We start from the raw sequence: 24,364 nt of genomic DNA, 5'->3' as shown, positions 1-24,364 counted from the left end.
GCCTGGTAGCACTTTTTGGAGCCCTCTCAATAAGTCTCGCCAGACCAGCGCATGCGCTGGGTCAGGCGAGACCTAAAAAAACGTAGGGGCAGATTTACAATTTTTCATGTAGCGCACTGCAGCAGCCGCAAATGCTGTGCTGCGCTACGTGAAAAGGAGAGAGGAGAGCGCCCTATGTACTAAAATAAGGCACTCTCCTCCCCTCTCACTAGCGCCAGCACTGAAATCAGCTGTTGTGCACTACAAAACAATTTTGCGCCATGGTGCAAGGGTGTCTCCGTGAGTCTAGGAGCCCTTCCAGTACAAAAAAATATGCACAGACTCACTGTAACAATTTCCCCGCTTTGTATGTGTGCTGTAAAGTACGGTGCACATACAAAGTCGGAAAAGGAAGGAGAAATAAAAGCATTTCCCCTTCCTTGCGCCTACTTAAAACAAGCATTGGCATAGCCAATAGGTCTCGCCTTTGGGACCTTATAAGTGTTTAGCCATGCAACAGTTGCATAACTAAATACTTATAAGGTCCCAACAGCGAGACCTATTGGCTATGCAAAGCAGCCGTGCGGCCGCAAAAGTGAAAGTGATCGCGAGGTCGATCACGATCAAACATCAAAGCGGCCGGGAAAGTGAAAGTAATCGCGGTAAAGCGTGGCGGGCACGCCCACCCGAGCACATGCACTGTAGCTCTAGGCTGGCCTGGTAGCACTTTTTGGAGCCCTCTCCATAAGTCTCACCAGACCAGCGCATGCGCTGGGTCAGGCGAGACCTAAAGGGCGCAGTTTTATTTAGTAAATTGGGTTTAGCATGAGAAACCTTGGGCGGTTGCATGGGGACGCCCTTGCGTCACCCATGGCACGCCCCCATGGCGCAAACAAATGCAAATCAGCGCTATGCACTTCTTCTCCTTACTTTTCCGTTATTTGCAGCGCTAAACACGTTTAGAGATCAAAAGTAAATTGGGAAAAAAAGATTTTGCGTCGATTTGCCTCACTTTTGTGATGCAAACACAGCGCAAAATCTTAGTAAATCTCCCCCAGGTCTGTCCAAGGTAGACTGGGATGTAGGTTTGAGAAACAGAGGGCGAATCTGCTATGGTGTTCCTAAAACATTTACAGGTGAATCACTTTGGTAGTAGGAGTTGTGGGAGAATATCTCAATAGCCAGAGTTGAAGTTAGCGCGAAGAGGAAGACAAAACCAGCAAAGGCCTCTTGGACTAAAGACAGATTCTCCTGTCATTTACCTTTTCGGAGTCATACTGTCATCGAAAAAGCACACCAGAAATAGGGGTGTGTAAATTATAAGCCCGGAACATGACATTAGGGACCTCCACGCTTCAGGTTGCTAACCATGCAGCTTCCCAACTTTGCTTTGTCAGAGAATTCTTGCACAAAATTCGCTATCATGGCAGAATTTCTGCAGCTTTAAGTATAGGGTTGTTAAAAGGACCATGGGCGTTGAAGGGTGTTTCTGAATCTTCACTCGGTTTTCCTCCTGTTATGTCACCACTCGTTGGGAGAAGGAGGGTGGATGCATAAGAGAGATGCTGTTGCACCAGGAACAACGAGGAACGAAAAAGTAAAGAGAAGATTGGGAATGGAAGTTTAAAAAACATAAAAAGCAAGTGCTGGAAACAACGAACAAGCAAGCACGAGGTGGGACTAACACTGAAAGCACCAGAGGAGGCATTTGAGCAGAGCTTCAGCGCATAAGAAAGCGAGCAGGAAAACACATGCATGCTCTCACAGGGAGTGCTGAAATGAAATAGGAACAGTTTCCCTGAATGTCAGGGGCGTAACACATGCTCCTGTAGCTGGAGGTGGGAGTGGAGGGTAAGGGGGGGCGGGAGTGAGAGAGGAGTGTTCCACCTAAGGCCTATTTATATCAGAAAAATACACGTGTCTCAGGGGTCTCTCACCGCATTCTGCAGAGGGGCCATTTCTTTTTGTGTCACACCACTGCTGAATGTAAGCAGTGGAAGTATGCGCGTCATCCAATCAAAAGAACGGTAAGGGAGCGAGGAAGGCAAGCAATTGAACAAGAACAAATACATGAAAGTGGCAAGAAAGCCAACCAATGGTCTGTGTCTGTAGACTGCCGGGCAAGAACCCAGCGCCGTGCAAGAAGACAGCAGAGCTGACCGAGCCTTTCATCCTTTGAAAGGTGATAACATCAGTATCAACATGCTTGATAATAACACCTGTTATTTCAGAACCAAGAGTCAGTTCAATGTGCGGAGTGCATCGTGTAGATCTTTAGTGTTCTTGTAGTTCTCATAGTGCCAGCCTGTCAGTTTGTGTCTTCTGAGCAGAAGTCTCCCCACGAAGGTTGGTTAATTGAATGACATCAGACCAGAAAGGGGGTAAGGCAGGGGTGCGTACTAGCACCATTCCTGTTTACCCTCTATATAAATAGCCTGGGGGATACCCTATCTAGGGATTGTCTAGATATACCCATTGTTGGCAAACGGTCTATTGGCGTACTTTTATATGCTGATGACGCAGTTTTAATAGCTCGTACACCACTAGGCCTGCAGAGACTAGTCACGAGTTTCGTGTTGTATATGTCTAATTTAGACCTAAATGTAAATATCGCCAAAACTTTTACAATTAAATGCACTAAGCCTTCTACTAAGTGCCGTGATATTTTTATTGGTAACAACAGGTTGGAATTTGCCAAGTCCTTCTCTTATTTCGGTATTGTGTTTGAAAATAGGGGTTCGTGGGCTCCAGCTATCAATTCCAGAAAATTGCTCTTTGCTAAAGCTGTGGGAGCTCTTTTAAATTTTGCTAGGAAGCTAGGCAAGCGTCCCATTAAAGATCTACTGACAATTTACAAGGCAAAATGCATTTCAACTGCACTGTATGGAGCTGGCATTTGGGGCTATGCAAGTGTAGAGTCTATGCAGAAAATCGAGAACAGTTTTTAAAAATGTCTTTTAGCTGTCCCAGCCAGCACCGCTACGTATGTTTGTCACGCCGAACTGGAACTACCATATGTGTCCGACTTAATAAAAATACAGCCAATATTATTGTGGCATAAAGTCTGGAATGGTATTTCCACCAGTCTCAACCGGGAAGTGATAAACGACTGTCTGAATTTACAAGGGGTTTTACGTATTCCCTGGTTGGTGTATGTCAAAAAAAGCCTGTATGACATGGGTCATCCCGAGTTTTTTGATAAACCTGACCGTTTGACTTCAATTACGAGGAAGGAGTTAAAGTCCCTATGTTTTAGTCATCTGGAAATGCTTACATTTTCCTCAAACATTATGAAATCAACGGTCAGTGCTAATCAACTGATCCAGACCGAACCAGGGTTACAACCATATTTGTCTTTTAATTTGAGTATATACGCTAGGATGCTTTTGACGCGTTTGCGTCTAGGCAATTTTTATAACATGGTTTCATTCCCCCAAATTAATGATTGGTCACATCTTTTGTGCCCATGCCCGTGCGATGACATCTCCCCACAGTCGACAATACATGTCATATTTTTCTGTAAGTTTTACATCATAATCAGGAAGAGATGGATCATACCCATTTTAAAATCACATGGTCTGAGACAGTGTCGACCTGCATTCATTAAACTGCAATATTTGGATGATGAAATCAGTACTGGCCATATAGCTATATTTTTAAATGGGGTGGTTAAATCTAGAAACTCGATGTAATCAGCGTCCAGCGTAACTTATTCTCGATTTTATTCACGTTAGGGATGTTTAAAGAAATCTGTATTGTATTTTTGATGTTCTTACATGGATTGATACATCATGTTTTTAAGTCTTTGTTTTTATGATGTGCTTTTATGATTTAATTGTTTTTAAATCGAATAAAGCGTATTTTTAATTTTTTTGATTTTGATTTTGACATCAGACTCAGATTTTTTCATTTTTGCATTCTCCTGGGATGGCTATTCTAGTGGCCAATAATGCTACTGTTCCCGGGATGTTTATGGAAGGATTCTTCACTCGACAGCACCAAGCATGCTGAAACCTGTAGAACTATATCTTTAAATTACAAATAACGGTATGCGTTGTGCTCTGCACTGACTCTTGCATAGCAGCTGGGTGGCGCTCGCGAAGGCTCATCTATGACTGCCTTTGTGCTCAGAGGTTGGGACAGTTGTACAGCACGAGCTCAAATGACCAATACCCACATGTGAAGAGTGAGGTGAGAAAAGGGAAACTATGAGAGCAGGAGTGAGAGTGACGAAAGAGAAGGTCGAGAAAGAGAATGGGATGAACATAAAAGCACGAGTGCAGAGGAAGGAGACATGGGGAGAAAAACAATGTGATAAAGATAGAGTAAATGAGAGAGACAGGGACAGAGAGGGTGCAAAAAAGAACTGACGAGAGAAAGAAGGGATGAGCGGGACAGAAGTAGAGAGAAAGACCACGAAAGAAAGAGGGAGAGAATGGACCTTTGAGTCAATACAAAACAAGCACTGGCAAAGTTAGTCTAAGCAAGAGCTAGTGGCTTTGCCAATGTTTTTTAGCCATGTTATACACCAGCCTGGCTTCTGTTCAGCATGGCTAAAACATAGTGGCATAGAGTGGAGTGACATGGAGTGTCGGAGTGCAATAGTGATAAGTAGAGTGTCGTAGAGTGGAGTGGAATAAAGTGTTGTGTAATGGAGGGGCATAGAGTAGAGTAGCATAGAGTGCAGTGTTAAAGAGTGACGCAGAGTAGAGTAAAGTGGTATAGAGTGGATTGGCATTGAGTGGAGTGCTGCAGAGTGCAGGGGCATAGAGTGAAGTAGTGGAGAGCAGAGAGGCAGAGTGTGCAGTGATGCAGAACAGAGTGTTGTCGAGTGCAGTGGTGTAGAATTCAGTGGCTTAGAGAGCAGTGGCATAGACCACAGTGGTGCAGAGTAGAGTGCAGTGGTACAGAGTGCAGTGGTGCAGGATAGAGTGAGGTATTGTAGAGTGGAGTGATACGGGGTAGAAAGTAGTAGTGTAGAGTAAAGTGGTGTAGAGTGATGCCGTAAAGTGGTGTAGAGTGCAGTGGCAAAGATTCCGTTGTTCTGAGCAGATTCGAGTGGCGTACAGTCGATTGCCATTGAGTGCAGGGGAATAGAGTGGAGTGGTACGGATTAGAGTGCATTGGCATAGAGTGTATTGGCTTACTGCAGTGGCGTAGAGTGAAGTGTTGCAGAGTGACAGTGGAGTTTTGTAGAACAGAGTGAAGTGGTATATACTGGAGTGGAGTAAAGGGGCAGTGGCAAAGAGAGGAGGGGCGTAGAGCAGAGTGGTACAAAGTAGACTAGAGAGGCATAGAGTGAAGTGGTGTAGAGTACAGGGCGTAGAATAGAGTGGTGTAGAGCAGAGTGCAGTTACACAGAGTGCAGTGGCAAGGGTAAAATGGAGTGGTGCAGAATAGAGTGCAGTGAGGTGGAATGGAGTGGGATAGAGTGGAATATGTATGGTATGGTAGCACACCTCTATTACAGACAACACATCTTCAATTGAAATCATTACATTTGCACAGACATACAGTTTCACTGATAAAAGCATGCAGCGCACAAACGATAATGTGTGGAAATATCATCACCTAGTGTATTTGTTTGTTTTGATCAACATATTTGTTTCCACCACACTTCAGAATTACTAAAAAATGAGCTTCATTTGGGCTTTTCTAATTCTGAAATATCTGCACAGTTCATTAATAAACTGTCAAATTTTTTTGTGTTCTAGAAAAAAATAACATAGTACAGCCTTCCTCAGGCACTGCTGGGAGCCAGCATGATTGTCACCTAAATCTTCTCACTTTGAAGTCAAAGAACAAAAAGTAAACACCAAGGGGCATATCAACAAGGGCTTTATCTCTGCTTTTTTGGCTTTAAAAGCCAAAAAAGGAGAGATAAAACTAGCGCCCTATCAACAACAGGGTGCTAACATGCAAATTTGAATGTTAGCACCCTTTTACTCTACGCTTCCCCATGCATCTCTAATGAGATGCAAAGGGGGCATTCCAGAGTAAAATAATAGGAGAAATGTCGCTAAGCGACATTTCTCCTATTATCAAGAATGTCGCTAACCCTGTTAGAGACAAAAAAAGCAGCGCTAACCACGGTTAACGCTGCTTTTTTACGTCTGGTATTTTTCTGACTTAGCCATGATATCCTATGGAATAAGGATATCATGGCTAAGATTGCCTGTCCCTATCAACAAGGTAACGTGAGATTATCGCGGGGTTTCCAGCGATAATCTCACGTTAGCCTGTTAGCATGAGGATTTTTATCGCTATTGAGATAAGCGTTGCTAATAGCACGCTATCTCAGCGATAAAAATTCACGCTAGCCGGCGATAATTATCCTAGCGCTAAGTGCGCTTAGAGATAATTATCGCCGGTTGTTGTTGATATGCCACCAAGTGCCCTAGAAGAGAGACCCTGACATTGGACCTCAGTCTTTGAATGCACAGCAAATGTGACAAGATAAGAACAAGATTTAAAGTCCTGTTTACAGAAATCGAGCACTGGTGGAGGAATACAATAAATAGGGTTTGGGCAAAGGGAGGGACGAATTCAGGCTGGACAGCCTAAAATAAATAGAGCCAGAAAATAGAAAGTAAGCAAATCAGAGTTACAAACCACGAAGTGAATGGTAAATACGGGGCCTTCCCAATGTGCCCAAGATGTCGTTAGCAGCCTAAAAAGCAGGAACATTTCTTACATTCCATAGAGTTTGACACACTGCTGCTGCCTTTCATACCTCAGAGAAGCGCTCAGCTGTTGTCTAATCTGTGCAGATAAAGTCCAAGGGGCATGACACATCACCTTATCTATTCACCTGAACGATGTCATAAACTCAAAGACAAGTTTAAAGGGAACTTGCATCACACTTGAGCACGTGGCGGGCGTGGGAAAACATGCTGGGCCTGCTACCTCAGAATGACAGTAACACACAGAGACTCCTGTGTTGCTTCATGGTAACACATTCTTGGTGTAATGACAGTGATTGTGCATTATGTGTGCTATGCGGTTACCCAGTCACTACCCCTAGTACATTCTCATTGCTTGTCCCTTAGCTGGCAAGTAGCCCCTTGACATCTCCGACTCCTTCTGACAGTCTTTATCCGAGTACAAGAAGTACAAATAGTTATCGTCAGTAGGTAGGAATCATGAACAGTACATACTTCTCGCGTATTATATTGTGGGAAGTCTTAATGTGTGGCTTACCTGTTACCGAGCACAATTTAAGGTGTGATTGAAGTGTTCTTCTTTTAACTAAATCACATCTGTTTCTGGACATTCCATTCTGAGATTGGTATGATTGTGCAGTACATTATCTGGCCTCAAACTTGACTCCACCTCTGAGCCAGTCCTTGACTGACTGCCATAGCTTCCCCACAGAGTCAAGCAAATGTTTGGAGGCCACCCTTCCATCGCAGATCAAGTACCCAATCAATATTCGTCAATAGTGAACACTTTATTTTATTTCTTCTATATATATATTTATTTTGAGGATAATGCAACACAGGACAATGAGGATAATACAATCCTCATAGGACATTTTTCACATATTGCAATGCGTGTTTCCAAACTGCTAACTTCATAACCTCCCCCCGCCCGTTCCCCAGACACAAAAAACACAGCACCAGTTGCTTCCTTAGTATGCTACCCCGAGACAGTTCACAAAACTGCTGGTAAAAATAAGTCCTTGTTTCTCCAGGAGAAGACCTATCTGGTTCACCCAGCATCATCTGATGATCACTCCCTTGATATTGCTAGGCTGTCTCTACAACTGAGCGGTCTGGAGAAAAGACTGACGGTAAGTAAGTATTGTGGGGTCTGGGACACAACCCTATTAATATAGGGTGGTCTGTAAAGTGGGTGTAGGGGGTAGGAGATGAACTGTTATTGTTAGTAAAGCGAGAGGAGTAGTGGCGGAGGCTTCTCGGTACAGAGTAAGCAAGGCCCACTTTGAAGGCTGATGAGGTGATGCATTTCACTCTCTGGTTCTGCTGACAAGGGCAGTTTACATGTTGGGAAAAAGAGAAATCAGAAACAAAACTGTTTAGAAATATATTTAGTTATACATGAATATTTTAATGATGATAAATTATGGGCAGGCGAAAACCAACGGCCCTTGTTTATAGTGGACAATAAAATTACGTCATCCAAACATTGATGGATGTCCCTTCTGGCCATCTCAAGATTCCAATCCGAATGTTTAAGTGGAGAAAGTGATGATTTTCCACCAGCAGAACTGCCTGCTACGCTGACACTGGAAACACAGTGAGAGCCAGCTGGACGCCAGTGGAAATAGTATCAGATAGCGTAGTCCAATATTTAGGTCGGGCCTTCAGATACTACATCTACCGTGTGCTTTACGCCATGTGATGGGTTTGCAAAATTCACGTAATTTGCTTCTGCGTTATTATGTGTGATTTTGGCAAAATTATGCCAAATGCAAATTTGTCATTTTGCAATATATTTTAGCATGATATGCGTTGTTGCGTCAAATTTGGAATGAGGACACTTTTAAACAAAGACAACAGCGGCTCGTGTTCTGTTGTTCCTGTGCATTTGTGATGAGTTTTTACTGCAAGTGGCACAAAATAACACTAAGTGGTGCAATGGCGAAATTTCACAGAACACCTGTAACACAAAATTCCCATACTTATGCTAGCGTAATTTAATTTTGCCCAGGTCTAATTTTTACTGTCAGGGTCCCTCATGTACAGCATGGTGGGCGACATCCAATATTAAACCCATTGGTGTCTCAAAGGTTCTAGAAGAAAACTTCAAGTGAGTCAAGGACACTGAGTTTGTTGATGTACACAAACAAACAGCTTTCGTGATTAGTTTACAGAGAAGCCTCAGTTAGTACATGCAATAGGGTAATAAAAAGTCTTACAGTGGAACTACTAGTGCTGCTCTGACTCATGGTCGGCATCCTTGTACCACACAGAACTCTTCTCTTAACAAATGTGAGACTACAGAAGGTATCCTTTGTCGCAGACACCATTGGGTCAATAACTCCCTGAGTTAAGCTGGTTATACCCATCAGTAGATTTAAGGTAAGATTTATTCTTACCTTATTGTACTTTCTGGGATGTAGTAGAGGCAAGTAGGAATCCAATCAACCCTGATAAAGGCCCAATACCACATGTGGGCAATACGAGGGCCTAAACATTTCGGCATTCTAACACTTTGTGGATGCTTGAGACCTAATTCTTTATTCTGCATCCAACTTCTTTGATTTTATTCCTACCCTGTGTGTACCTTTTCAATGAAAGTAATTTCTTCAGGTTTACACAGAGGGGGTTTTAGCAACATTCTGGATCCCTTGTTTATCCGACAGCCTATATTTTGAACTCCCTCATTTTGAGGTTGAAGCCTCAGTGGGAGTAATATCTTATCAGGGCAGGACATATAAGCCCATGAGTAAGCATGCCACAAACGTGTGGGTGAGGCTTTTCCATCCAATATCAACAATGCTGTACTGAAGAGGTCCGCGGAGCCTTAAAACAATCAATTAATTTATATCACTATCGTATTTTGTATGCTGGATTGATATATACAGTGAGGAGGGTGCACAATAGTGAAATACCTTTCTCTCTTTGTGGTACACCTCTGACGCCACAGCCACTGAGAGGAAGCCCTACTTTGGACTCTAAAATAGTCCAAATGTTTGATCTATGGAAACTTCACCATTATTCCTTGAAGTGAAATGTCTCTAGGTAATGGAAATTTCTTGTTGGCCTTTAAAATCAACAAATTCAGCTACGCATTTCAACATTTTCACTAGAATTATTAGGAAATGGAAAATGTATCCACAAGCTAGATACAAGCCACTTGAAGGGGGAAAGGCATTTTTGAGCCTGACTGAATTCTAACAGTACAAGTCAGTAGATGAAGTTCAACATAAGGCAAATCATCAAAATAGGGCCAAGATTACAAAGACTACAGCTTTCATGGACCACATTATATTATTAGTATTGCCTTGCCAGTTTGAGCTTGGCAAACAAAAAGTAAAATTCTTTATTTAATATGCTTTACTTTTGAACTGAAAGGAAGGGTCTAAAGTGCATAGTCGTTCTACACACTTTAATGTATACAATAAACCTTAGGTGCAACAAATGATCTTCAGTAAATATTTTGGTTCTTGGTGATTTTTCAACGTTTAGCTGATTCCTAAATTACACTCAGAGGAGTAGGAAAGGAAATAATTTCTAAAAATGTGTAAGCAATACATATAAAAAAACCCCCACAAAAGACAGCGACAGGTGTTCCCTGTGAAAAAACTGCCCTCACTCAAAAAATTCATAGGGCGTGCTACAGACACCCCCGCGCAGACCAATGCCTGGGGTGGAGCAACAGGGAGGGGAAGACAATAAAACAATGACATTTCTTGGGATAACCGAAGAAAAAGTGCAGACAGTGTGAGTCAAAACTAGCTCAGATGTATACCCACTCCCAAATTTATTCCGGGGCCATCCGGCTAGGTTTAAAAACGTGAAAGATGGAGGTGAAAGGAGAAAATGAAGATTCCTATACCCCTCCTTACTGCCAAGTTGTTGACATGTTTCTGCCGTAAAAGGTGTGCCCATAAAGAAGGGGTCACTCGGCATTCATCTGGACCCTTCGGGACCCAAGAAGGGATCCTACGTCCGGTATCTGTGGAATATACTCCTAGTCACGCAGAGATACTTTGATCAACACACAATTCATGTTCGCGTTTCATAGATAAAGTCTTTAGAAATGGCGAGGCATGGGGGTGACCCCCTGTAGTCAAACTTGCGTCAAGGTGGGTACACCGTTAAGAAAGCTTCCAAATCCTCGCCGCTTTTTGGAAACTATTTGAGCAGTGTACACACCTATCCTCTCCCCCTTCTTATTGTGCGCATTTTATTTTTCTAGCTGATACTTCCCAAAAACCAGATAACTGCCAGGCTATAATTGTGATTTTATTTATATAGCGCTTCCTACCCCTGTCATAGCTCGCTGGATAAAGGAGGGTGTTGAACTTTTCTGCTAGTGATAAAGCATGGCATGCTTCAACCCTTTTGGGTGTGTAGTTCTTTGCTTTTATTTTCACCCTTTTAATTAATCTTTTCCGTCTTCCAGATGGCATCTTATAATTGGTGGCCAACATTATTAACCTCGGTGTTTCTGCTTTTATTTCTCTCTGTATTTGTCAGTGAATAATCATTTGAGGGGGTATTGTGGTCCTATATTACATGTTAGAGGAAACCTCATCCGCCCTGTAAAATCCTGAAATCTTTCGCTTGTTGGGCCCTGATGGTGTGACCTCAACTTTGGCTGGCTAAAGAGGCTTGAGGTAGTGTATTCTCACTTAAAAATGACAGTCACAAATAATTTACCCCCATAGTTCTAAATTAAATCTGCAGTCACATCACTCCTAAAATAATGAATTGTTAATATTTCTTTAATCTGACCAGGTTTTAATTGTAACAGCTAAATATTTTTCATGAAATACTCAAATCAAGAGAACTTTGCATTAGAAGATTTAATTCAGATTCTTAGTGCAATGTAACTTTTAATATAATTCCTAATAATGAGATAATTCCTAGGATTATGGGGCAACACAAATGAACTAATGCTAATATCTTAGTTAGGAATTGCCAATGAATGTAGTTCAAAATCTTCATTGGAAAAGGCAGCATGAGGGATGGGTCTGCTATGAATTATCTCCAGTCTGTTTGAGAGTTGCGAATGGTCCTGGGTGTTCCTATGCTTTTTATTAGACAAGTCTAACCAGGCCTCCTGCCTGCAGAAAAACTCAAGAGGGGTTTCTTTCTGCTTTTTCCACCACTTAAGGAATGTCTTAGAAGTTTACATGGAACATTTGGTTTGTATTCACGTAGTGTAGCTTTGAGGAAGCCGTTTCCCATTTTGCTTTTTCCCCCCAGAACTGTCTTTGTGTTTTAGGGAGCATAAAAGAAAAAATCCCACAGGACTTGTGGTGTGCAATTTTGAAATGAAAGCTGGTGTTTTTATGTGTGGAAAATACTTCACAATATTCTGCCTCTAATGGCAAACTAGAATGCCTTTATATTGACACTGCTTTAAGCCCATGATGAGTTGTGGATGGCTAGCATGTTACTAAGTGTGTAGCTGGAAGATATGACATTGTAGTGTGGCCACTGTAGCTAGTGGTTTTGTGCTTTACATGATGGCCAGTTTTGCTGTTATTGTGCAAAATATCTTTGAACCTGAGGTAGCAGTGGATTGAGGTGGAGGGAAGGGATTTAAGCTTAAGTACATAGCAGTGCTGACTCTGGTTGAAATATTTGGTTTGCAGGAGCAGCCTATGTGACTTGTGGGGCAAGTGTTTTGATGTCACGCATGCTAAGCAAAGCTGGCGGTTTTGAACAAATTGTCACGATCGTGTACTCATGCACCCATGCCTGCCATGCAGCATGGGCTCAAAGTCAAAGTATTCCCCTGTTTGCTTGGGGCAAAGTTCCCACTCAAAGGAGGAAACACCCATTGTGATTGTATTACCGCAAATATGTGCACTAGCACAATCCATATTAAAGAAGAGGTTGGGCGAGCATCTGGAGCACCTTCTAAAATACCAACAAGCCCACGGGGCTCAAAAAGAGGTGGCCCGTTGCATCCCCGGCCCACTTTCTGTAAAATGGCCCCTAGTGGACTTAATTGTTTCTTCTGTTTGTTGGGAGTGTGTTCTTCACCTTTACTGCCTGTATGGGTGATGAGGCGGTTTCACCAACACCAGATTTCTTGTAGGGCGAAACACTCAGCAGGAATGCCAATTAGAACAGAGGGTTGTATTCTGCAAGTATTTTAGAAGCTTTACTCGAATGAGGAGTAGGCCTCTTTTGTAGGTGGCCCTGTGGGAAATGTAGGGGGATGCGTTTCCAGTGATGCACTTAGGTGTCTAATGTGATCTAGTCATGCAAACATCAATGTAGTAGTTGACGGGAGCTTGCATTTTGGATTATTTGTAGTATTTGTAGTAAGGAGCAGGATGGACCTGCATAGCCACTCATGTGGGCTTTCAAGATTTTAAAGGCAGGAGCCCCTAAGATATTCCTCCTGCACCTTTGGAAGAAGAGGAACAGCGCCCCCAACCTTCCTCCTAAAGGCAATGCTCACTTATTGAGACCAGTCAACCTCCTCAACTAAACTGCCAGTATTATTGAGGTCCAGCTCTGATATTTATAGTCTATGAGCCAAAAGGAGCTCCCACCTTATTTAGAGTGCTAAGGTGCTCAGAGAACTCAAATACATTGTGTGGTGTGAAATGGGGTCTGGTAAGACCACTCCAGCAACATTTTCCCCAAGCCTATGCGGTTACTGAGTTAAGTAACAATGGGGCAACCCGAAAAGCCACTGGGCCTGGGTAGATAATGGTACATTAAGATAATGTCCCAGTGCAAAGCAATTTAAGAAAGATAGATGTGTACAAGAGTTAATCCGTTGTATCGGAACAAAGTCAAGCACCACTATGCAATCTAACAACCAAATGAGTGTGATTTTATTTCATCACAACATTGAAGTTAATCCATTTATATACAGTAGAATGCAATTCATCAGTGGGTATTTTTTGAGCAAAAAGGTGCACAGAAAAGTGAGGTGGTAAGTGCATGGGAGGGATTGTGATGAATGACAGTAGTGCGCATATATATACATCAATTAATTGATAAACAACTATCCAGACAGTTTGCTACCAAAGCATAAAATGACAAATCATAACATAATTACAGATATAAATTCTCTGTCATATATGTCTGACAATACAAACAAAGGAGTCACTTTTCTGTGCACCTTTTTGCTCGAAAAATACCCACTGATGAATTGTATTCTACTGTATATAAACTGATTAACTTCAATGTTGTGATGAAATAAAATCACTCATTTGGTTGTTAGATTGTATAGTGGTGCTTGACTTTGTTCAGATACAACGGATTAACTCTTGTACACATCTATCTTTCTTAAATTGCTTTCCACTGGGACATTATGTTATTGTACCACCATGCGGTTACTGCACACCCGACCTGAACATGTTTGGAAGATCTGGCAAAAAAAACTCTTGCTAGCGATTTTGAAAGTTTTGAACGAAGAACCTTAATCTCAACTTTAATCTGGTTCACCATTCGGTCCAGTGAGCCTTACTTGAACTGCAGCCAGAAGAAGTACTATGCCCCACTTAAAGTCCTCCTTCTAGGAGCATAACTTTTACAGAGTTTACAGGATGGAAGGCTGAGGAGTTCTCAGATCTGTAAAATCATCTTTGTCACAATGCAGAAGAACGGTCAATGTGGAATCACCAATTTAAGGCCAACCGCACATACTTGCAGGTCAGTTAGATGTTTGACCGTGGCCTACTCAGAGTTCATGCAAGTCATATAGTGTAGTGTCCAAGTTAGTCTTTTACACTATTTGCCTTGATAATTTCATCTAAGCTCAAAGGTAACTTCTTTCAATGGTTCAAAATACTATATCATGTCCAACCAGCTGTGACAAAGTCTTACACATGGTTGACTGTAATCATCATTGCTTCACTGTTCTTTGCTTCTCATTGAGTGTTAATGGAATGCTTTCTACTGCTTACTTATAGGTGGGATTTTTCGCTGTCACCTGGTTTTCATTGATTTTGAATGCAATGCATTATTCAATTGATTTATGTACAGCTATTTTTCCTTTACCCAAAATATTTGTCCGTTTATCTTCATTTTTTCTTTATTTATCTTGTGGGGTGTTTACTTTTTTCATTATACTTGTGCGTACATTGACGTTCTTTATTTGGTTCTTCGTTTTGTACTGTATTATTTGACTGGTTGATTTATAGCACTTTAACCTGGATTGCCTTGTCCCCAATCCAAGCTACCAAAAGGTGAGCAATGGCTGGACCCATGGAAATGTGTTCCTCTTTGTGGTCAGGACTAGAGGACTAGAGGATGATTAATAAATATGCTCCCACATGCAACCTTCGCTCAGCGCACAAAAACCTCCTCCTTATCCCTCCTTTTAGACTCAAGCGCACGGTGATGCCAGGTTTTCAACCTTGGCCCCCTCTTTTTGGAATTTCCTGCCATCTGAAATCTGTCTCACCGCCAATCTTCTTGGCTTTAGAAGTCTCTTAAAAACATGGCTCTTTCGACAGGCTTTCTAATTCTTTTTTGGGGACCTGGACTTCTATCAAACTAGCGCCATGAAACCTCCCCAGTGTACGTGCGCTCTACAAATTCCTATTGACATAACATGACAGGACAGGTCAGAAAGCAGCTGCGGCCCGTGCAGATAAGAGCGGTTGGGCCTGGCTCTTTTTCGACAGACGAGAGAAAATTATTTATTTACTTTTCCCTCGTCAACATCTGTTGAAATCCCCCCCACCGGGCCCCACCCGCTTACCTGCAGTGGCCACAGCTGTCAGAAAGGTTAGTTTGCCTCATGTTTTAGAGTGATTTTTTTAACTGCGGGAGATTGTAAAAGTACTTGAACATAGTTGCAGCGTGGAAGGAGCGCTGTATAGATATCCAAAATAACCACATCAAAATCAGTTGTGGCCCGTGCAGGTAAGGGTGGTGAGGCCCTTGGGGGGTGGAGGGATTTCGACAAATGATGTTGAGGGAAAATTAAATTAAGATTTTTTTTTCCCCTCGTTATCGTCCGGCGAAATCCCACCCCACCGCTCTTACCTGCACGAGTCGCGGCTGATCAAATTAGCGAACAGTCCTTTTAGCCCATAACAGCTTAAAGGAAAATCTACAGAATTGTGGATGAATTTGTCTTTTGGACGAGCCCTCAAGTTCTAGACACAGATTATCTGAGTAGTGAGGAAGTGACTAAAGGGCTAAGGTTGCAGCATTAACCACAAAGCTCCTAGAGTGAAGGTAGTTAAAGGTGACTCAGACTGAGGTAGCAATATGTATATTAGGTAGCCAAGGAGTCGGCCTTTGCTCACCGTGAGGCGCTGCTGGGGAATCCTCACACTTTCTCCTTGAAGAGCACAGCGGTGGTGCGTCCCGTGGTTTTTTTTTGGTTTAAGTGTATATTCAGACGCTTCAGCCTCACAACTAATTCAAGATAAGACTGAATTTAAAAGATGCCAAAATCCGTGGGTATCTAGGCACTGGAACGGAAGGAAAGGAAGGCACACTGGGTCGCTTGGTTACTTAGGATGGAAAACAAGGCACACTGGGTCACTCAGTTACAGAGGATGGAAAACAAGGCACACTGGTTCACTCAGTTACAGAGGATGGAAAACAAGGCACATTGGGTCACTCAGTTACAGAGGATGGAAAACAAGGCACATTGGGTCAACTCTGTTACAGAGGATGGAAAACAAGGCACATTGGGTCATTCAATTACAGAGGATGGAAAACAAGGCACATTGGGTCATTCAGTTACATAGGATGGAAAACAAGGCACACTGGGTCACTCAGTTACAGAGGATGGAAAACAAGGCACATTGGGTCACTCAGTTACAGAGGATGGAAAACAAGGCACATTGGGTCACTCACTTACAGAGGATGGAAAACAAGGCACATCGGGTCACTCAGTTACAGAGGATGGAAAACAAGGCACATTGGGTCACTCAGTTACGCGGGGGCCTTGAAGATAAGGTACTTCAGTCTGCTCAAACACTGTTTCAGCCTGGTTTCTCAGATTGAGGGGAGGGCATTCCATTATTGCACCCCCCCGAAACTTGTAGCACTTTACCTCAATTGTTATTTTTTTTTTAATTGGGGCCCTCCAACTATTCCTTGTCCTGACATCCATGGGACCTGCCAGAGATACAGGATTTCAGTCTGACTCTACAGTGTGCCAGTTCTCGTTGGTGAATTGTCCTACACATCATAAACGCTGCACAGAATGTAATCAGAGGCCCTGTAGTGTCCATGACTGGGTTTCTATTCATGAGCCAGGTAGGTTCTCAGTAGAAAACAGTGAGGGAATCTGCTCGGATCACCTCGGTAACCTCGTATCGAAAAGTAGGAAACTAGCAGCCATGGCATGATCTAGCAGGAGTCAAAATGCGCCGATTGATGTTCCAGACCCAGGGGGCTAACGTTGAGAACGCGCCACCACACAGAGAGGACCTTCTTTAAGGCAGGTTCTTGACCACATGCGTGGAAGCTGAAAGATGGGGTATGGAGACAATGGACCTACGGTTCTATGGCTGCCATAGGAGGATGCAAGGCTGGATAAGGCATTCCTTCTTGAGGGCAACTTTTATTCGAATCAGCAAGTAACCTAGGACCCAGAACACTGACTTGATGCCATAAGTATATTGAACATTTTTGACTTTATACATTTATAGTGAAGATAAAATGGCGTTCCCTTTGTTTACTATTTCTAATTGTACCAGCTACACATTGGTGCAAACTGGGAGGTTTGACAGCTTACTTGATAGATAGAATATGAAAATCCAGTGCTCGATTTGTGAAAATTTATATTAGTGATGGTGCCTAATATTTTGTTTAGAAGCCCGTAGCAGGTGTTATTGAATGTTGACAGGCCGAATACCAGGGCTGCGTGGTCTTGACTCTACCTCATGGCTCTTTAATCCCCCACCAGACTTTCCCTGTCCCTTTATCTCACTCTTGCAGGTCGCTGCTTTCTACCACTGTCACCGGGTCAAATTAAGCACTGTGGGAGTATAATAGGACCTTTGTACCTCTTGGTGGATGGGTAGATATTTGGTGATATGGTTGTCCTTTCCATTCAGAGCCAGGCTCACACCACGAGCCCTCAGGAATGAATGCAACTGCTGCATTTTCACACGGTTCGTTCATTTGACTAAAGCGTGCAATCCAGTAGGCAAGGCAAGCAGCGCGCTCATGAAAGCGATGGGTGTTCCCCATCACAGGATCACCTTATAATTAGCTCTCCCTTGGTAATGACTGCATTGGTATGAAGCGCACTTTGGCCTCCTGCCGCTAACATACACCAATCCAGATGCCACGAGGGTGAGTCACTGGACCATGCTGCTTCCTGTGGGAACTGTGCAGTTTTCCCGTGATTAACAAAGTTCCACACTTGGATTGGCACGTGGTTCATTGGTGCCCCACCCACCACTGAGTGTGCCTGACCTCTGGTAGGTTATTAATGTATAAAGATCTGCAGGACAGACTTTTTCTCATTTTACAACGGACAAGTAAATATATCAGCGATTAAGGTGAGCAAAACAGAAAGGCAATAGGTAGAATTTGCTCTGTCTGGAAGCACCAAAAGACCCAAAGCGGACACCATAGCGCAAACAGTCGTCCTTTACTTAGACTTCTTGTTGACATACAATCATCAAGTGGAAGGGAATGTGCATTTAGGGATAAAAAGTGTGAAAATAGGCAATTCTAATGTCAATAATAATATAACTCTTGCTATTTGCTATAGTTTTTATTACATATACCCATGGAATTCATCACCATTCTTTGTTTTCTTTCTAGGTGAAACCACCATGGACTGGAAGACCTTCCAAGCATTGCTGAGCGGCGTCAACAAGTACTCAACTGCCTTTGGTCGCATCTGGCTGTCTGTGGTCTTCGTCTTCCGTGTGCTGGTCTATGTGGTGGCAGCAGAGAAGGTCTGGGGGGACGAGCAGAAAGAGTTTGACTGCAACACCAGGCAGCCCGGCTGCACCAATGTGTGCTATGACCACTATTTCCCAATCTCTCATATCAGACTCTGGGCCCTGCAGCTGATCTTTGTCACCTGCCCATCTCTGCTGGTCATCATGCACGTAGCCTACAGAGATGACCGGGAGAAGAAAAACCAGCTAAAGAATGGAGAGAACTGCTCCAAACTCTATTCCAATACTGGCAAGAAGCACGGGGGACTGTGGTGGACCTACCTTCTCAGCCTGTTCTTCAAGACGGGCATAGAGATCACCTTCCTCTACATCCTGCATAAGATGTGGGACAGCTTTGACATCCCCCGGCTGGTCAAGTGCATCGACGTAGACCCCTGCCCAAACATAGTCGACTGCTACATTGCTCGACCCACTGAAAAGAAGGTCTTCACCTATTTCATGGTGGCTGCTTCTGCTATTTGCATTGTGCTGAGCACCTGCGAGATCTTTTACTTGATCTTCAAGAGGCTGGTCCGCTGTGCGCAGAAATACAACAAGAAAAGCAACCATTCCGTAACCTACAGCAAGGCTTCCACCTGCCACTGTCACATGAAGCTTGAAAACATGGAGACAAAACCCAAAAACAAGGACCAAGATTCTCTGAGAGCCTCTGCACCAGACCTCACATCAATTTAACCTACAAGGAAGCACCATGCAGTCTCTGCAAGGCTACACTGTACTTTCAAGATGGTGGCCAAATGCTCCCTGTATGACCAGATTGCTTCCAGGGACACGTGCAATCTGTTGACTGAGAAGGGACGATGATGCTGGGGCTGGCCAGCCTCTTTTTCAGCAGAACAGTACAGCTGTTCATTATGATAAGCACTCATAACCATTTCACTGGATACTGCCTTAGAGCGCTGGGCATTGTAATGTTCTGATGTGGACCTCCAAAGCCCCAGCACAGCCATTTTGCTCATATCCGCCTATATTCTTGGAGTGAAAAGTATGGCAACGCGCATTGGATGTTTACATGCCCTAGCCTGCTGCCTAAAAGACATGTTGTTGGACATAAATGGACAAACAGGCCAGTCCCAAGCACTGCCCTAGTAATCGCTTTGTAATATGCCTCAGTGTTCATAGTGATCAAGTTATTTTTGTGAATAATCTTCAAGTCTAGTCCTTGTTAGGAATGGGAAGGTTTGCAGTTTTGAGCTTGTCTACTACGGCTGCCTCTAAATATTTCCCAAAGTATACCCCTACAGAGAAATGCAAACATCATAAAGTAAGGGGCAGCCATTGTTCAGCAGAGGATGTACCAGGAAAGCTGCATGTGTGCATGCCATCTCTTAACTCTGCCTCCAACCCCACATTTTGATAAATTAAATAATTAGGAATTAAGACTTGCACTTTTCCTCCAACATTAGATGCATGGACAAAGGTAGCTGACAATGTCTTCTAGAGCATGACCCGTGGGATCCACTGATGGCCCAGCTCTTCCCCAAGCCCCTTCCCTAGAGCACAAGTGGATAAGGCAGGAGGCTGCAATGGGGTCACCTAATGGGGTCAGATCACTCAGTTACATGTCAGAAGTAACTATTAACACTGAACCCAGTGGTAGCCGATATCACACTGTCAACGGAGACAAGTTTAATGAAAAGTATGAAAACAGGGGCACTAGTCTAAGTGTTTGTAGAGATGACATTGGAAATGAAGCACAGGCCCTGTAACAACTTCTGTCAGGGACATCTGCGCTCCACTTGGTGTAGAAATCTCAGTACAGGCACAAACAGGAGTTAAGAAGTTTTGTACAAATGTTGCCCTTACAGCTTTTTGACTGCACGATTTTGGCAAGGTAAAACACGGCGGAACGCAGGTGGGCAAACCCATATTCAAAGTTTGGACACCTCTGATGGGAATAAAACACATGATGTTTGCAAGTTGTACAGAGGACCACTGGAATTATGGAGCTGGGAGATAACAATTTTAGTAACTTTTAATCTGTTTGAGCTAGAAGAATATTTTTTTGTTAAAACCTGCAGGGTTGACTAAATTATGCAGCAAGAAAAGGCAAATTATGCAGCGTAATGCAGCACTTTTTGTGATTCTATTACTTCATTATGTTGTCATTTTTACACAGGTTAGCACTGTGTGAGCAAAGGTTTTACCTCATTAATACCAGCTTAACATCCAAATATAGCAATGGGCAACAGAAAGGGGTGTAGTCAACCCTTGCATAGGGCCTTCTGCTGCTCAGCAACACGTGTTGCTGCATTGTAGTAACTTTTAATACGTTTGAGGTAGAAGAATATTTTTTTGTTAAAACCTGCCGACTATGTAACAGATGATACATTATGTGGCAAATGCAACAGATCCATAATTATCTGGAAAATGCCACAAAATTGCAGAATTCCAGTGGCCCTGGTTATTCACCACGATTTTAAGAGGTCAAAATGGTGCAGGGAACCCTCAACGTGGTATTAGTAGTTACCAAGTGCAAGAAATTGCAGGCACCTCGTAAGGAGGATCTTAGTGTCATTTCACCTTATAAGCAAATTAGTTTGCCCTGTCAATCAAGTGTCCTTGTGTCAGTTAACTGTCCTTCTCTGAGTGTTGCCAGATCCTTCCTCCAACTCCTTTAACTTAAAAAGATCTTGTTACCTTTGCAAAGTGGATGAAACTAATGGGTGGATAGCCATTCACATTGTTTTGGGGTCACCATCCTCTTGCTCAGAAATCTAGCTGCTGGGAAGATAGAGTCATTCCTACTGAGAGACAGGCAGAAATCCCATGAAGTGGATGCCCCTGAGTGATTTGTAGGCCGGGGAAGATCTACTTACATGCTATTCATGCATCTAAACTACGATAGATGCTACCCACCCCTGCCAGCCTCGCAGGGGTAAAGGCATATTGGGGGAAAAGCTTAGGATATCCATTTACGCGCACAAACCTATGCTCTGAGTCATACTCTCACTGATTGTGGAGTGCAAGAGATCACACTTTCACAACTTGAGCACAGGCTGTCTCACCATAGCAGGTTATTCAATCATGCCACTAATATTCCATGCTGCAGGACAGGCGGTGGGACCAATACCCTTTCAAGAGAGTCCAATCCATGAGCGAAATCCAGGGAAGGGGGACAATAGCTAAGCTCTGAACGTCCTTTGAGAGAAGCACAGTAGTTCAGATGAAGATAGTGGAACAGTAGCAAAGATCAAGTGCTCCAAGCCTTGGAGAGTAGAGGTGACCGAAGGTCAAACTAAAAGAGACCAGCAAAATGCCTAAGACCAGTCCAAGTTTTAGAAGGTAGGAGAGCTCAGTCGCAGCCCATGCAGGTAAGTGCAGTGGGGCGGGGGTGGAAGTTACAAATGACAGAAAAGGGAAAATAATATAAAATAAATAAATAAATACAGTTACCTTGCGCTTGTCGCATCGCTGAGTCGGCACTGCGGTGTGCGCAAGGTAAGTGGATTTATTTATTTATTTTTCCTATTCCATCATTTGTCACTTCCACCTCTGCCTACCTCGCCCCTCCTCGCCGCACCGCGCTTACCTGCATGGGCCGCCACTGGGAGAGCTAGTAGAACTTTGGTACACCACATAGTGCTCAATAAAAACACTTCATTGTACTGATGCGAAAGTCTACAACTGCAATATTCGGGATGCTAAGGTGCACCGGTAGTTTTGATAAAGCTTTGTAATGGTTTGGCTATCCATTGAATAGAAAATCTAGTTTTTAAATCTTTAACAAATCCCACCTTGTAAACAATCGCCTGTAGCCGGGATTATAGAGTGACTGGTTCAATGATGTCTGGTTGGGCTTTGAGACTTTCTGTGACCCCACTGACTGCATGGTATAGTAAAGGATCCAATGTACACATACAATCATGGAAGACGAGGTGGGGGTGCACCAGTAGCTGCTGCAGAGTTGGGCCAATCTACACCTGCAGTTCTTAGCAAGGATCAGTGCTGCAAATGCAGTGTATGTTGTGCTGCAGCTTTGGAGGTTGGTAGATGGTGAGAAAAGTGTAATTGCTCCAATAGGGAGATTCCACAGGCACTGGATGTCAACGTTTGCATGAAATGGCAAAGTGCAGGAATATATCACAAGACTGTGCTGGCATGAACAGGCAGTCCTCTGTGCAGGAGCTGGACAGCTTTGTGACCACGGTTTGAATTGAAATGATGTTTAAACGTTTAAAATGTAAACCACTTCTACGGTGGCGGTTTGTATTCATCTGCACAGCTGTAAACAGGCCCGGGTTAGACCTGGCAACATTTAATTACACAGGTGACATTCCCCAAATTCCCACATTTTCCATTACATGCATTTACGCAGTATGGCATTTTGCATACATTTTACCAACATGAAACTGGTTCAGGCAGATAATGACTTGCTGAGACACATTTTGAGCTCGCAGCAGTCTATGGCCTGCATCTTGCTTGACTATTTAATGCGAGTTAAGCCCTCATAAGAAAACGTCAGGCAAGATGCCAGCAAACAGCATTTCACCTAAAGAAAAACACAATTTCACAAAGTGTTTTAGAATAAATAGAAGGAATGTCACACACTCCTATGGATTGTCATGCTTTGTACACATAAGCTGACCTGGATACTAAACCGGCCTAGATGTGATCGATATCAGGTGTATGGTCACCATTTGTGCGACTCTGCAGGACTGTACACAGTCCCAAGACTAGAGGCCAGTTGTATAGGTATAATTTTTTATCAATTTGCATACATTTAAAAGGTCTAGAACTTCCAGGTGTATGCCTACAACTTTTAAGCATCCGGACTACTGCTCGCAGTGTGTAATCACATCCTACAGGAATCTGCAAAGCTGCATCCAGGCCAGAGACGAGAGAACAGGAGCTTCTACAAACAACTTGACATGATTTGGAGAAAAAACCCCAAACCTCTGGAGCAAGTTTAGAGGCTTTCAGTGAACTCAAAATGTGAGCCTCAAAGCACTGCCGTTGCCGTTGGCGATCAAGCTTTCCTTACAGGGCCTACCACTATAGTCAGTTGTTGCACCCCAAACATTGCTCATTGCCTGCCAACTAAAGGTGGACGCTGGCTCATTGCGACAAACTATGCATTGACCAAGATCACACATCTTGTAACGTGGCTGAAATGGGACCAACAGCCAATGCCTAACCCATTCTTTGTAGAGCTGGAACAGACTTCCTTATAAGAATCCTACGTTTTATAAAGCCCCTGCGTTGCACATGCTGATAATACGTGTACAATATAAGGGACCTCATTGCTTAATTAAAAAATGTAAGACGTTTTCCACACATGATACAATTGTGTTAATATTTTGTATTTATATAAAGTTTATATGTATATCTTCTACTTACTGAATGCCTTCTGCTCATCATGTACCATGTTGTTGCAGTTTGAACAAATACTGTCTTTCTCCAGCAGTACTCCAATGCGTAGACAATTGAATGCAACGTCGGTCTTTTGTTTTTTTTAATGAATAAAGTCTGATATTTTCTACCATAATATTGATGACTGTTTCTCAACCCTGACAATGATCGAGGTAGTTCCGGCTCTACTGCTTCAACCATGGCTGTATGCTCTGTCCTACACAAGGAACCACAAGGTCAATTTTGACTGAGTGCCACCAAGTCAGCCCTGTCATTTCTCGGATCTCTCATTTCACCCGCAGTAGGTTGTGGCAATTTGTGACTTTTAAATTATTCTCTCTATCCCAAATGTCCGCAAGCTTCTCTTAGACTTCAATATGGGTCACTAGCCGCACAAACAACCTAAAAATTGTTACATCGACTACAACTGCACTAGGTACCACAAATACTTGCTTTGACCTTTGAGACTCAATAGGCTGAAGG

The 24,364-nt window shown here is 43.1% G+C and overlaps 1 protein-coding gene across 1 annotated transcript in view; it reads left to right on the top strand.

Annotated features, from left to right (window-relative positions):
- Positions 1-24,017, top strand: part of LOC146857483 (gap junction beta-3 protein-like) — a 29,770-nt gene extending 5,753 nt beyond the window's left edge. Inside the window, exon 2 of the mRNA XM_085648021.1 lies at positions 18,387-24,017. Within this exon, the coding sequence (XP_085504147.1) occupies positions 18,398-19,204 (807 nt within the window). The 5' untranslated portion in view covers positions 18,387-18,397 and the 3' untranslated portion in view covers positions 19,205-24,017. The remainder of the gene's footprint in view (positions 1-18,386) is intronic.
- The last annotated feature ends 347 nt before the right edge of the window (positions 24,018-24,364 follow it).

The sequence above is a fragment of the Triturus cristatus genome, chromosome 3_2, assembly GCF_964204655.1.
Source record: "Triturus cristatus chromosome 3_2, aTriCri1.1, whole genome shotgun sequence".
Classification (NCBI taxonomy): domain Eukaryota; kingdom Metazoa; phylum Chordata; class Amphibia; order Caudata; family Salamandridae; genus Triturus; species Triturus cristatus.
The sequence above is the reverse complement of the archived record's forward strand: the minus strand, read 5'-3'. Positions and strand labels throughout refer to the sequence as shown.